Genomic DNA, 15,018 nt, shown 5'->3' on the forward strand with positions numbered 1-15,018 from the left:
GTTTTGGTTTGTTGTTTTACATATCAGAGATGAATAACCTCAAAAGTTCTCCCCATCATGTAACTGCCACAGCGTTCACCTCTAGATACAGCTCAGTGTTTATCAGCTGGAAGGACAAAACTTGACTCCTGCTGCATCTTTATGTAGAACATTTCAAAGTGCTACCTGTATTTTTCAATTTCACAGCTGTACAAAACATCAAGTTCTGTCTTTGCACCTTTGATATTCTAAGAAGTTTCTTGATATTTTGTACTTTCAGAAAAGTTTCCCGTGAATGCATTTGGTGTTGATCTACCACCCCGTGACTCATGCAACCTGTTAGACAAAAGCTGGTACTTCTACTCCTCCGCACTGCAGTCTCCTCCTGGTATTTGAATCAGATAAGTACAAGAAAGTACAGGTTTAGGGGAGCGGTGCTCACAGAGGGGTGATTGTTACCATCGTACTTACTTTCAGAGTAGCGTGTCCAGCCCCTTTCCTCTTCCTCCTGCTTTCTTTATTTTTTAAACAGTCCATTTTGTCGTGTAAATGCAGCCGACTCCTCCACCCCCCTCAAATCACCCACCCATGCAAGCAAGCAACCCCAAGCCGGGACTGCAAAAACAACTGCATCCTTCCTGCACAAGCGTTGACTCAGCGGACTGAGAGGAGGGTGGGGTTCGATATGTGTGTGTGAGTGTATGCGGGGGAGGAGGGGGGGGGGTTGTAGGTGGTTGACTTTAGGAGGTCGGTGTCCAAACAAACGGCAGCCGTGGGGCAGGGAAGGAGGGAGGGGAAGGGGAGCCATCAAAGGGCTAACAGAAGGAAGCACACTGTTTCCACACAGCAGCCGGCGGGGCCAAAGGTGGCCCTCTGATTCCCACCCCCCTCCCATGAAGCCACTGGTTTTTATGGATTCTGCACTTTGGAAAATGTGGCAAAAAGGAATTCCCTGACATTTCAGTGGCTACTTGAAAAGCTCGTGTTTAAAATGCACCTTGTGTTTTAGCCCTGCTGTGGGTTTGATCAGAGGACACGCTGGGAACCAACTCATTAATATTCTCTCAAACCTGGAGGCTATTTTTGAATACTCTTTTATCATTACAGCCCGGCTTCACCCTGGTAGGAGGTATGTGAGATATTCTGTCATTGAGGGAGTGACTGTAGTCGTATTAATGAGCACAGCAAGAAAAACTTTAATCATACAGCACATTTCATAGATGGGGAAATCCACAGCAAGCACATATAACCTATTCAATAACTAATTTACAATGCTCATTACTGGAAAGCAAGAACACTAGTGTTAGATGACCTGAGAGAGCAGTATGACTCATACAATAGCTTTCAAGAATCTTAAAAGGCCTGTCAGGGGTTAATAGACCAGCAGGGGAAACTTGAAGTCAGTGCAGTGAAGTAGAATATATGATGAACACTTCTGACAGAAATGATTAGTGTTTATTGTTGCATATATTTTAATGTAATGGAAGAATAAAAGCATAGGCCTATTTGTTTGATGTACCAACCTTTAAATTAGCCAGTTACTGCGAGAAAGCCTGGGAAATAAGGAAAAAAGTACATTTCCAGGTTAAACTAAATACTCATGTCACATCCAAATTAAGAGACAGTACATCCACATTGACTTACAATGATAATTTTAATTTTTATTGTGCCTTTTCATCAATTATTTTCTTTTTACTGGTGGAAATGGACTTCTATAGGCTGAAAATTGAAATGAAATTGAAATAAAACTTTTAAACAAGCTACATTTGACTTTACTAAAAACAAAGTCGAACGTAGCTTTTTTCAGTAATAGCCCTTCCACCCCACACACGTAAGTAGCCCATCAAACTCCATAAAGAACAGCCACACACTGAAGACTTTTAAGAGTGTTGCTTGAAGAGAAGCTTGAAACTCTTTTTTTTTGTTGTTCAAAGTAACACTAGACAAAAGAAACCCTTGAACAAATTCCTCCTCACAGAAATCCAACAGAAGCAGTTTATCCTCTCTTCATTGGGGATAATTTGTAATGAAATACTGTCTTATTTCTTAACTTAAAACTCTTAAATAAACTTAATATTTCAACTGATTCAGCAGGAAGACACTTCAGGATACTGATTTCACTTCAGAACACTACTCCTGGAACAGAGAGACAATCAGGGTTTAGTTGAACAAAAAGCAAATGGTATGTATTGAACATACTCCTACCAACAAATGAAGTGTAATCACATTTGCAGGACGTATGCAGGGTGTGTTTACTTAACACTATTACAGATATATAGTGACATTCTAAAGGAAAGAACAAAATAGGAAATTAAACACTTATATTTATGGCATATTTTCAGGAAAATTGTGATTTGTGTTGATAATTTTTTGATGTTTGCATATTTGTCTACCTGTAGGAACTTGGGTAGAAAGACTATGAATTATTGTGGTTTAGTGGATTACTTTTTGGTAAATGTTTCACGAGCATTTGATCTTTCTCAGTTTCATGTGCCACCTGTGAAAATGTATGTGAAGTTAGACACAAAAACAGGAAAAACTTCTGGTATGAATTTCAAAATAAAAAGTCAGATTAAAACGTATTTGATAGATAATATCTACTGTAAATCAAAATACAAGTGTTTTCTTCCCAAACAATAAAATTACTGTGCTGGTCATTTAAACATGTACTGCTGTAATCAAAATGTAAGAAATTTTACTCTTTTAAGTTGAAGGCAAAGCACTTCCTCTGAAGTATTGTCTGCCAGCTCCTCTAAAGTGTAGAGGAGTACAGGAAGTGGCCAGAAAACTACCGGAAATTAATGAATTCAGAATAAAAGTCTCAAAAATACATGCGTATAGGCCGGTGATTCTCAAAGTGAGGTCTGGGGACCCCCAGTGGGTCACCAGCAAAAAGGAGAATAATTTGTTTTCACTAAAATTCCTTCCATAAGTAACACAATGACAGAATGTATGACTAATTTGGTAATCGGTTTCACACACTTTCAGTAATAAAACATCTAAAAGCAAAAATCTTCTAAAAATGGGGGTCCATGGTCTAATTTGTGTCAGTTTAGGGGTCCTTGACATGAAAAAGTTTGGGAACCACAGGTATAGGCTAATATTACATACATTAACAGTGGGTTGTGCACCAGTATCTGAATCCATATCTTCCTTTCACTTAAGACAGTGAATGATAAATCTATAATGCACTTTCATTACTGTAAAATAGTATCTCTGGTGTGCACTTAAAGCTTGTTGAGTATTATCTGAGGTCAGTAATTTAGCTTCAATTTGATATAACACATACAGTACTGCTACACCTGTACTTTAAATCACATTTGTGCTGAGTGCAGGTGGCGTGGGCTCCCCATTAACAGCAGTTTTTATTCTAACGGAGAGCAAAATTAAGCAAAAATGACAAAAAATCTATAGAGGTTCTTGATATTGACTATATGATAATACATTATGTCATCAGAGTTTCTCAGCTTTGTCCTCACTGATATATTTGATACACACTTCACAATAGTGTGCAGGGTTTAGTGGCATCTAGCAGTAAGGTTTCAGATTGCCTAACCCATACCTTCCCCTTCCAAGTGTGTAGGAGAACTTACGGTGGCCGCAAAATTTGCAAAAACCGTGAAAGGCCCTCTTTAGAGCCAGTTTTTGGTTTGTCTGTTCAGGGCTATTGTAGAAACATGGTGGTGCAACATGGCGCCCTCCATGGAAGAGGACCTGCTCCCAATGTAGATATAAATTATAATATATAATATTATATAGGTAATGAAAATACAATGATTCTTATTTTCAGGTGATTATACAGTAATTAAAACATACTTGTGAATATTATATTCCATTTCTGCCAAGGTGGTTCCACTGGATGCCACTAAATTCTACACACTGCACCTTTAAATGCCCAGTCACTTAATTCCTGCACTGTAAATGGCCTAAGACTATTATATTATCTAATATTATTTTAGCTACTGCTTACTTTTTTTCATTCGGACGTATACTCATATTTTTCTATCTTTTAAATTCAAACCTCTACAAACTGCATTTGTTCTGTTTACCTCAAATAAAGCGCTCTCGTGTATCCTGGTTTTATTATGACAGTTACGGTCGGATACGTTCTCATTGTCTCGAGCTTGACTCTGGCCTGTCATCTGACTCTTTTCCTGTTGGGACAGAAAAAGTTTTGAAACCCCACCCTCTTTACTGACTGTAAGCATAGACGTAGAAGTGGTTCGAGGTCCTGGCGAGTGGACACTGACCGAGGAAGAGGAGTATGATAATCAGTTATGATGGAGTTATGGCGCTGTTTGGATACCAAATGTAACAACAAGACCACCGAGCGGGACCAGGCCACGCAATGAACTCCAAATAGGAAGCAGCAGGATTTGTTTTTACTGCGTGTTTCTGTCTGGAAAGTAAAGTCAAGCAGGTTTGGATAGCTCTTCCTGTTACAAAGTCGGCGGTTCCTAAGTTTGTGTGTTGTGATATAGCCCAATTCATCGCGTGCTTCTGCTCTCATAACACCGTGAGTATGGATACTCTCGCGCAATGGGATGCGGGATTTCCTGCGGGAGCGCCGCTACATTGCGGTCACACGCGGTTATTGGAGATTTGGGCTTAATAATGCGAACTGCTCAGCTCTGAAACTTGTCGTGAAACACTGGTTGGCTGGACTGAATGCTCCTTTCCTGCTATTCTTCTCCGCTTCTCAGCGCTTCCTGCTTGTGGTGGCCACTGCACTTAATGGCTAAAAATACATTAAAAACTCAAATGGACAGCTAAATGCAGAGTGAACCTCACCTTGGAGTTGCAATTGCAGCACTAGAAGTGCTTTACAACAAGCTTTGGGCACTTTTAGCCCTCCAAATCAGAATTCAACAGGTGGCAATTGAATGAGGGAAGAGAAGAGCTAATTCACCCATAATGAGGTGATTCAAGAGTCTCTTAAATACAGGCTGGTGAAATTATATTGTGCTCAAACCATGTGTTGGGAAACCACACACCACATCACTTGAACGGAGAGAAATTCAGTAGAGACAGTGCTGCCTTTCCGAGCTTTGAAACACTTAATCAAACAAGAGCAATCTCTCGACTGATTGTGCATTTTCAAATGAAGAGCTTTGCATTTAATGTCAAGACGAATGAAAGACACTTACCATTCAGTTATCTTTGAATCCTCTTGTGTAGCCCACTTGTTGGTCAAGCTTTTGAACACATTTCAGTGGTCCCTGATGAACCAACAAGAAAGACAGGAAAGGGAGCGAGGCGCAATAAAGTACTCCTTTGTACTTTATTTTCAAACCCTTGGGGTGCAAAATCAGATCCAGTCAAAACATCTGCGTGAGGCTCCATGGAGCCACTGAAGAACATATTCAGTCGAGGCCCGCTGTCGAACTGGAAAAATTTGGAACAATCACAAAAAGGGAACTTCACCAACCCAGTGTGGACGGCCTTATTCGACTATGAGGCGTCCTGTAAAGATGAGCTCACCTTGCGTAAAGGTGACCTGGTGGAAGTCCTCTCTCTGGACTCTGAGATATCAGGGGACGAGGGCTGGTGGGCGGGAAAGGTCAACAACAAGGTGGGCATCTTTCCCTCCAACTATGGCTCCTTCAAGCCCAGTGGATATGGGAAACTTCCGGGCACCGGCGTGGTCGCTGAGCTCGGCCCAGCCGTGGTGGGTGAGTTTGAACCCGCAGTGGTGGATTTTCGGGAACTGAACCTGGAGGAGGTCATAGGGGTCGGGGGTTTCGGGAAGGTGTATCGCGGTACATGGAGAGGCGGGTTGGTGGCTGTGAAGGCCGCCCGCCAAGACCCGGATGAGGACATCAGCGTGACGGCGCAGAATGTGAGGCAGGAGGCGCGTCTGTTCGCCATGCTCACCCACCCCAACATCATCGCCCTGAAAGGTGTTTGTCTGCAGGAGCCCAACCTGTGCCTCATCATGGAGTACGCCTCTGGTGGGCCGCTGAGCCGGGCGCTGGCGGGCCGTCGCATCCCGCCGCATGTCCTGGTCAACTGGGCTGTACAGATTGCCAAAGGGATGCTGTACCTGCACAGCGAGGCGATCGTCCCCGTCATCCACCGGGATCTCAAGTCCAACAACAGTAAGTTCACTGTCCAAGCCTGCACTACAAGTCATTCACCAATCAAACTGGTCTATCCCAAATCTGTCAGTGTTAGATTGGTGAAAATAAATGGTGCACACTTATATACTGGGCCTTCTCTGTGGCAATATGCCCCATGGCAGTGATGGAACATGGTGTACAAGTGTATATAAAGCTGCTAATGGCCTCTCAGTGCTTACAAGGCCATGTCTAGAACAAAGGAAACATTTTTAACTCTCTCCACATACTGTAAGGCCTGTGCTCCAGTAGAATTATTAACACGAACAGCTCATTAACCTGGGAAATTGAATGATTTCTCTTTTATTCTGAATGTAGCACATCGCTGCAGTCCAAGTCGTTGCTAATATATCAGCTTTATTGAGTGTTATAGTTCAAGATCATGACAAAGCATTTAAGGATAAGATTAGCGTTACGACAACACATCTTTTTGAAACGTAGCCCAGTCATGTGAAACTCCGGCTGTAAAAGGTAGGCCAAGGCTACTGAGTGCAGAGACTGAGAGGCCTGCAAATATGCGTTGTTGATAGGACAGAATTCCTGACCTTTGCTACAAATGGTAGCAAAGGTCAGGAATTCAAGAGAAAGCTTCCTGTCTCATCACCACTTTGGACTTTGATGCCATCCAGGGGTATCGGGATGCTCTTGCGTCAGTTTCTCTGGCCCTCGTGGCAGACACGTACGCAATGGACCTTGTCATTAAAGCTACATTGCAGAGAGATGTATCGCTGATAAAGCTTTCTGTCCCCCTTTTGAAGCATAACAAGTGGCTCTCTCGGCTCTAACGGTGCTTTTAGCGAACCTACACACTGAGCCACCTGAATTTTACAGCAGCCTCCCCTCTGTTATTATCATTCTTGCCATGTAGCATATAATCCCTGTCAGCTCTGTGGTTGTATCTGTTGCGGTACAAAAGATTTCCAACCTCCTAAAGCTCATCCTGTCTGTTACTGCAGATCCTGATTGCCAAAACACACTAAAATAGAAAAGATCAGGGTTGCTCCATGTTTAACTGGGAACGACTGACACCGCAAAGCATTCAGTACTGTAGTTTCTGAGAAAACAACCTTGGTTGGGAGCAGCAGAAGGTTCACTCCTCTGTTTCAAGGTTTGTTTAAAGCAAAGGAGCCCCTATTCAGCACATCCTGAGAATACCTTTCTCCTAGACTCCTCTCAACATTTCTGTATTTTTCACTTTTTTATCAGCTTTAACGTTTGAACGAGCACTAACTGCTTCTGTCAGTCTCAATCATCAACCACCTCGTAGCCTCAATTCTTCCTCCTCTTCCTGTTCCCTTCAGCATCTGCTTATACTCTGTTTCACCCCTTCGCTTATCTTCACCCCTGTGTCGGGTTCATTCCCAGTAGAGGTAGACCTCTCCACTGGAAAACATCTCCTGTCGCGCAAAAGAAAGAGGAGTTATGTTAATATGGTGTTTGTATATGAGGCCGGCCAAAGCGAACACAATCCCTCTCTCTGTGCGCCGGGAGATCGTATCACTCTCCTGCCTCCTCCTGCCTCTTGTTTTTTAATTCTTCTCTGAATCTATGTCCCTGGCCTGCCCCTACATGTCTCCATACAGCCATAACCCTGTTGTGCCACTGAGCAATATCCTGTTGTGGTGGTGGAGGAGGGGTGTGGGGCGGATGGGAACAGTGGGGATGGTGTGTGTGTGTGTTAGGGTGGGGGGGGGGGGCTCTGTCAGTTTGACAATAATGCGCTGCGCTGTAAGTGAAGTGCTGACAGGTTTAATGCACAGGTGCAAGAGCATCTCAACATAAAAAATGCACCTAATAGAATTGTTTTAAAAGATAATGAGACAGTGAAGTTGACGGTACAAAATGTACTAAAGTATCAATGGTAAACCTCACATAATGGTGTCAGTTCCTCACAAAAATAGTGCAAGTTCTTCTTTCTTGAGCTGCCATTTTGCTGCGACTGTCTGCAGTCATACGGGGAGAAATCTGTCAAGGAGGAGACAGAAACTCTATTTCCAACTGTAGTCTCAAGTGGACTGTAATGCAGCGTGGCAACAACATGTGTCCATTGCAAAAAATGATGATGAAAGTAGATGAGTCAAGTTGAGGGAAAGATCATTCAATAGAAAAATAAAGAGTAACTCCTTTTATGAAGATATAATGGTTAAAGATCATTCTTTTACATCATACGGCACTAAAATATCATATCAGCCTAACCAAAACACTAGTGGAAGATAGTGACCACCGGCACAGTACCGCGTCAGAAATACGATGACTTTGGAGCATTAGACCCAGCTGTCTCACTGATGGATTAAGGTGAATAGTCATTATCCCTGAAGAGCTTGTTAACAAGAGCCAAGAGGTGCGGTTGTAGCTAATGACCAGCGGAGCACATTGGCCTGTGTGGAAGATGCTGATTAAACAGAGTCATTGAAGAAAGTGCATGGTGGGACGCTTAGGTCGAAGCCAGAGGCCATAACTGGAATTCCACCAAAAGTAAATACAAAACAGAGAATAGAGGAGCTTCTTTTACTCGCTATTGTGTCCTTATGTCTGCAGATGAGAGCTAATTCAACATACTTTTGATTATATCCTCTCAGTCACACCTTATGCTTTTTTTTTTTATCAGACCAATGTTTTAGTATATCATGGTATCTAAATGTGCTTTCAGGTTTTTACTGTCAGCCATACGGTTTTACAGTAAATACTCTGTTTTAAGTCCAACTGAAATTAAATTGCATGTTTTTTCTGCTACAGCATACAGATGTGCTTTCTAAATTACATGTTATTTGCTCTGTTTTGAAAAAAAAAAAAAAAATAACCAAAAGGGAGAAATTTATATATTTTATTTTTTTTGTTTCATGACATTCCATCCTGTCTGAGCATATACTATCACCGTTCTATCATTGGCTGATATGACACTAGCAGTCAGACCATAGCGGTCACTGGACCAGAGTGCAGCTCTGAGCCAGACAATACAAAAAGAACCTCAGACTTTGAACTGTCTCATTTTTATCTACAAACGGGGACAAAATCTTGCGTTGGAACTTGGTTTGCTTAACGAACCACCAAACAAACCTCCCAGAGGAAAAGTGCAGTGCATGCTAGATAGCTTTTTAACCAGTTAGCTTCGGCACTTCAAACAGCTTTAAAACATATGTGCAGATTTCACAACAGCTCAGTTTAGATGTTACATGATGGTCATCAGGGCTGCCGTGGGGGTGTGTTATGCCCCGTGCAAACTTGACATGCGAGGCACTGGTCATTGACACGCATGCACATGAATCACAGTCACACACGCAACATAGCTATTGTAGTTCTACAGCAACTGTAATCTTGGTGCAATACATTTGTAACAAGTAGAATAATACAGCATCATCACGCATGCTATGACTTTGTGCTATTACAGTCTGTCAAAGGAAAATAAAATCAAGTGTAAAACTATTGGCTTTACATCATCAAGTCAGCTCAGCTGTCACTTTATTTTGGTATGTCAGTATGACAGTTACAATTCAGTATTTCAGCTCTATAGTCTACATTTCATACAGATTTCAAAACATTTTTCAAACCAGTCATTACACATAGCCCACAGTCACAGTCACATGCATATAGCTATTCTAGATCTACTGCAGGCTGGACAATGCAGTAATATATAGACAATACATTTTGAACAAGTAGGCTAGAATAATACCGCATCCTGTGTACATTGTATAAGCTCATCACTTGTTGCTATAGTCTTTCAAAGGAAAAAAAAAATCAACAGTAAAAACTAGCCTATTGGCTTTACACCCACTGATGACAGTCATCTGATCTGTGACTAATTTGACAAGACATTTCCATGGAAACGTGACTAAGCTGGAAGTTTTCAATTCAATATTTCAGATCTGTACATTTCTATACAATGTAGGATTATTTTTTCATACTGGTCAGGTCATACATGGCCTAGCCTACTGTAGTGTGCACTGTACTGTAACTCAAACAAATCAGATGGACTCAGTCCGACTCACCATACACATGAATGGATTAAGTGAAAGTCACTTTCCCTGCCTTCCTGGCCACAAACTCAGTAATAAAATCCTTGTAATCCAGCTTGGATGCAATGTCCTTCTCAACTGATAGAAGAACGAGCCCACATAGTTTGTCCTGTGAGAGAGAGGTGTGCAAATAGTTTTTAATTAGTTTGAAAAGCTTTGCTCACCCAATGCCACTGTTACTGGGATAGTCAGTCGGATCCTGAGTGCAATCTCACAGTTGGGGGAGGTTGTTTCAGTCCTTTTAGAGGAAATGAAAAGTTTAAAGTGCTGTAATTATTCCTTTTGGAATTATCTCTCGATGTATCTGCAACTCGTGGAAGAGGTCCGGTGCGTTAATGTCCTGAGATTCAGACATGCTCAGAGCATCGTTTAGTCCTGTGCACTGTCTTTGTAGGTCAGTCTCCTCCATTTCACACAGTGTGGTCAGATCAGAAAGACATCCAAACATCTTGCCAAACTCCTGCATTTGTTTAAAACGAGTACGGAGGGCAGTGAGAGCCTGATCACGATTTAAAACAAAAAATATATTAGCAAGCAGTTAGTTATTTACACATCCAGTAGTTATGGAGTAACATCAGCATTCATTTGGAGTTGTGTTTCTGTCCACCTGGCGAGTGTAAGGCCAATACTGACTCTTCTTTTCGCTCTGTTTTGTTCTCTACCGACTCCTGAGGTAAATATGTCTCTTTAGCTGCTAGATGCTCCACTGTGTTCACCAACTAGTTTGTGTGTTGTTTGGAATGTGATTGGTGTGAGTGGTAAGAATGAACCAAACCAGTTCCCTACCAGGCCCTAAAACCAAACCAAAGACTCGAAAAGGCTCCATAAAATATAGCGGAACTGCAGAGTCGGTGGTAATTCGCTGTGGGTTTGGCCCTTTCCCCCTTTTCACATTACACATAGCTGTTTAAGCCATTGTTTGTATAAAACATTGATTAGCACAGTTTTAAGTTTTTTTGTAATTAAAATATCAGCACAACATATCTTGCTGTGCTTCAGTAAAGATCTTGCTATCACTAATGGCCTTCAAAAGCTCATACTGGTCTAACTGTCATCCTCACACTGTCAGTTATCTGCACAAAGCCTTCATAGACCCAAAAACAGCTATTGGCATCACCACATGCCATAAAACTCTGCAGAGGCTTTAGTTAGAACTGGTGGGGAAAGTGCCAAGCTAAGCACTTGCTGGGCTGGAACTCACAGGCCTTTTTTTCAGGAAGAAGCCACAGTTAGATCTTGGATCAACATGTCTTTTTTTTTTTTTTTTTTTTCCACGAGTGGACAAACATCTGATACATCCCTCTACCAGCATGTTTTCATTCAGGGCCCCCAGTGCCCCACACTGCAGTGCACTCAAAACATCCCCTGTGTGTGTGTGTGTGTGTGTGTGTGTGTGTGTCTGTCTGTCTGAGTGTACTGGCGGCTGGGCGTGTGATGTTTGCATGTGTGTGGTGAACTGCACTCCTGTTACCACTGCACTTACACACACATCAACATTCCCCCGTTCAGCAGGAGGAATTATTAGGGCAATTCAGACATTTTAGCCATTTTGTTGATTGTACAGTCATTTAGTGAATGGAGTAGGGGGATTTTAAACCTGATAAGTCTGAATATGCACCTGTATTTTGTTAAGGCAGCTGCATTATCTTTTAACTGTGTATTTTATGTGATAGGTGAACAAATACCGACGTAAAATTGGCCATGAGAGAGAAAGAACACGATAAAAATCCTATCTACAGATGTAAATGTGGCAGAGAAGAATGTCAGTAAGGCTTGACTTTTGCCAGTCAAATGTTTTATTGACTCCTGCATGTTCTTCAACAGCCTTTTGAGTAGATATACCAACGCAGGCCTATTCAAAACAGCATGTGTATGTAAAAACATAAAGATAGTGCTGTTAGTTGTGGAACAGAGATGTTTCTGTTCCTGTTGAGTAAGGCCAGGTTCACATATGATCTGTTATAAAATAAATCTAAATAATGAAAGCAGCATTTTATTTGTATATTCTCTATCTTCAACTGATATAAGATGATGGTAATTTGGTCCATTTGAAACTGTAGGTTCTGTAGCTTGAGCCAGAAGCTCCATATTTGGGTCAAGGGCAGAGCCTGAGTTGAACTGAGGGCGTGACAAGCAAACGGCAACCAATAAGACTGGCTGTGATAAGCTGGGAGAAGTGTCAATCAAGGCAAACTGACCTTGAAACCTATCCCTTGATAAGCCTTAGTAGCCTTTTAATGCAGCAATTTGAAGAGTCATTGCCAGGACAAACTTAAAAATAAAAGGAAATTAGCTATTGAGGTTGTAAAAAAAAAAAAAAAAACAACTTTTGGAACCAACGTCTTATTTTTTGTTCATTAGAGAAACTTTAGATACTTCATGTATTGACTTGCTTGTTCTAATTACAAGGGGCCGACTTTGTAGATTTCAGACTAAAACACATACTATGCACATTGCTCACTACCACTGTTATCCATAAGTTAATGTTCCCTTGTTTGGAAAAAAAACGATCCTTTGTCTAACATCACCAAATCAGTCTGTCGTCATGCATGTTCGATTGACAACAACATATTGATAACACAAGTCTGAGTTTCCACTGCTCAATTGAATAATTTGAATGTGAAAATTCCCTCTTGACATAGGTAACAATAGCTTGACAAATTAATCTTATGTCGAGGTCCACTTGCTGGCCTTTCCCAGAACTTTAACATCATTTCTTTACGTCTTCAGCAAAGGAGTTTGCTCAGATGTCATGTGACTTAAAGGAAGACTGTAACCTCTGCTGAGCAGCAGCAACAGTAGCCTCTGCTGCCACAAGTGGTAATTACAGGACGCTGGTGCGTTTATTTCTGTTGATATCTGAGCATTGAGGGTACCGCACTATTGTATAATGTGAGGGAACACTATTTCACAGGGAACAGACTTCAAAACTTCAGAAATGCAGTATCTAGACCGCAAGCATTGCGTGAGCAGCACGTTTAGCAGAGCAGCAGCAGCAGTGAGTGCTCCGTCTGTGTCTACACAGGAGGTGCTCCGGTCTCCTGCTGCTTAGCTAAGCATGCTGCTCACACTACGCTAGTGGTCTAGACACAGGGTTACTGTTGTTACTGTTGCTTAATTTTGATGTGTGCTAAAATGTAGTTGCTAACAGCTAGCAATACACTGATTTACTTACATTACGATCCACTATGATACACATCATCTTCACACACCGCAGAACATACAGTCCGGTGGCTGCTAGCATGTATGTATCTTAGTTCTATTGATAATGAAATAGTAACATATTGGCAAGATAACAAGTGGGTATAATTCACCAAAGGGCTCATCAGCTGTCGCTTATTAGCTGAAGACCCATCTGCACGTATTCATTAAACTGAAGTTTCATCCAGATAACTACTATTTTTAGTGATCGTACCTGTTCAACCCAAGTTACATAGTGCAAGAACAGGCGTTCAGGGCAGAGTGGGAATGAAAGAGGCTTCGTTCTCCCTAATTACAAGTCAGTGTATCATCAAAGTGATTTTGAAGCTGTTATTTTAAGGTAAAATAGTTGCAAAATGTAACTTTAAAGATCCCCCCCAGAAATGTTTTAAGATGTTACTAAAAGACTACTTTGAATAATAATTTGAGTCCGATATGGTTTTTCCACCAAAAGTTCAATTATCTTGCTAAAATACATAAAATGACATCTACTCCTTCTCCCTCATTAAAAATTCCAGAATCTATAAATATGCAAATATATTTAATCTTAAAAGTTTAACTGCTGAACACAAGATGCCTCCTAATTCACTATAACATTCATTCTCAGTGTTTGTGCACTGGAAGTTTCATGTTTCCACATCAGACTTGTGTAAATTGAATATTGGACCAGGATTGGCTCCAAACTAGTTGTGATGTCACAAATCATGCTGGTAGGTCCGCCCCTTAAAACTGGATTTTCAGTGATATGGTTGTTTCACAAATAAGTTTGATTACCTAGTTAAAGAGGTGCTCCACACTAAATGATTATTTTTGCAGTGTACACATAATGACAAATCATGATGAATGATAAATTCTTGTTGGCATATGATGTCATATGATGGTATCAGTGTCCCCTTACCTCTCACGTCTCACACTATGTACCCACAAGGTCACACCTCCTACACTCGTCGAGGGTATAAGCAGAATTGGAGTGTGTAGTTACCCTTTTAAAAAATTCCAAATTACATGTACTCCCTCTCCCTTATTGAAAAGTCCAGAATAAATACTGTATGCACAATTTTTTATTTCAAAAGTTTAACTGCTGGATGCAAGGTGTCTCCTACTCCATTCTCAGTGTATTTGTACTTGACTCCAGGCTTTAAGCTTCCAAATCACACATTTGTAACTTGCATACTGGACCATGATTGCCTTCCAGACTACTTGTGATGTGAAAAAATACTGCTTATACGTTCCAAGTGTTAAACTAAAATTTAAAGTTAGAAGATGAAAACAAACACATAGGCATATTCTGCTGAACAATCCAAATGAAGGAAATAAAAATAGAAATAAAGGAAATAAAATAAAAAAGGAGAAGAACCAAGGCACACATGTAGGCATGTTGTTATACTAAACTTTCCCGATACTCTGAGGTCCACGATGAGCTGAAAACACTACAGCTTCAATGAAAATGTCACAGGAATTCCCTTGTTGATGTTATCCTTCCTCTGCCTCACTGCTTCATCACACTCAACTCAGCTGACTTGTAATAAGTCTGAGTGTGCATGATGTAAAGCATGCGTGAAGGGAGGGGGTGTTTTTACATCTACTGTATGTTTTTACAGTTTCCGTATAGACACTGGTACATGCATTCTGTATATAAGTCTACATCATGTGTTTATCTGGCCCCAGATGATGAATAGCCTCTGGCATACAAGAAGTGATTTAAATGT

General features: G+C 41.1%; 1 protein-coding gene across 1 annotated transcript in view; it reads left to right on the forward strand.

Moving 5' to 3' along the window:
- Positions 1 to 4,158: 4,158 nt before the first annotated feature.
- LOC137174106 (mitogen-activated protein kinase kinase kinase 11) overlaps positions 4,159 to 15,018 on the forward strand; it is a 57,271-nt gene continuing 46,411 nt past the window's right edge. Inside the window, exon 1 of the mRNA XM_067579169.1 lies at positions 4,159 to 6,077. Within this exon, the coding sequence (XP_067435270.1) occupies positions 5,321 to 6,077 (757 nt within the window). The 5' untranslated portion in view covers positions 4,159 to 5,320. The remainder of the gene's footprint in view (positions 6,078 to 15,018) is intronic.

Source organism: Thunnus thynnus, chromosome 22 (genome assembly GCF_963924715.1).
Source record: "Thunnus thynnus chromosome 22, fThuThy2.1, whole genome shotgun sequence".
Classification (NCBI taxonomy): domain Eukaryota; kingdom Metazoa; phylum Chordata; class Actinopteri; order Scombriformes; family Scombridae; genus Thunnus; species Thunnus thynnus.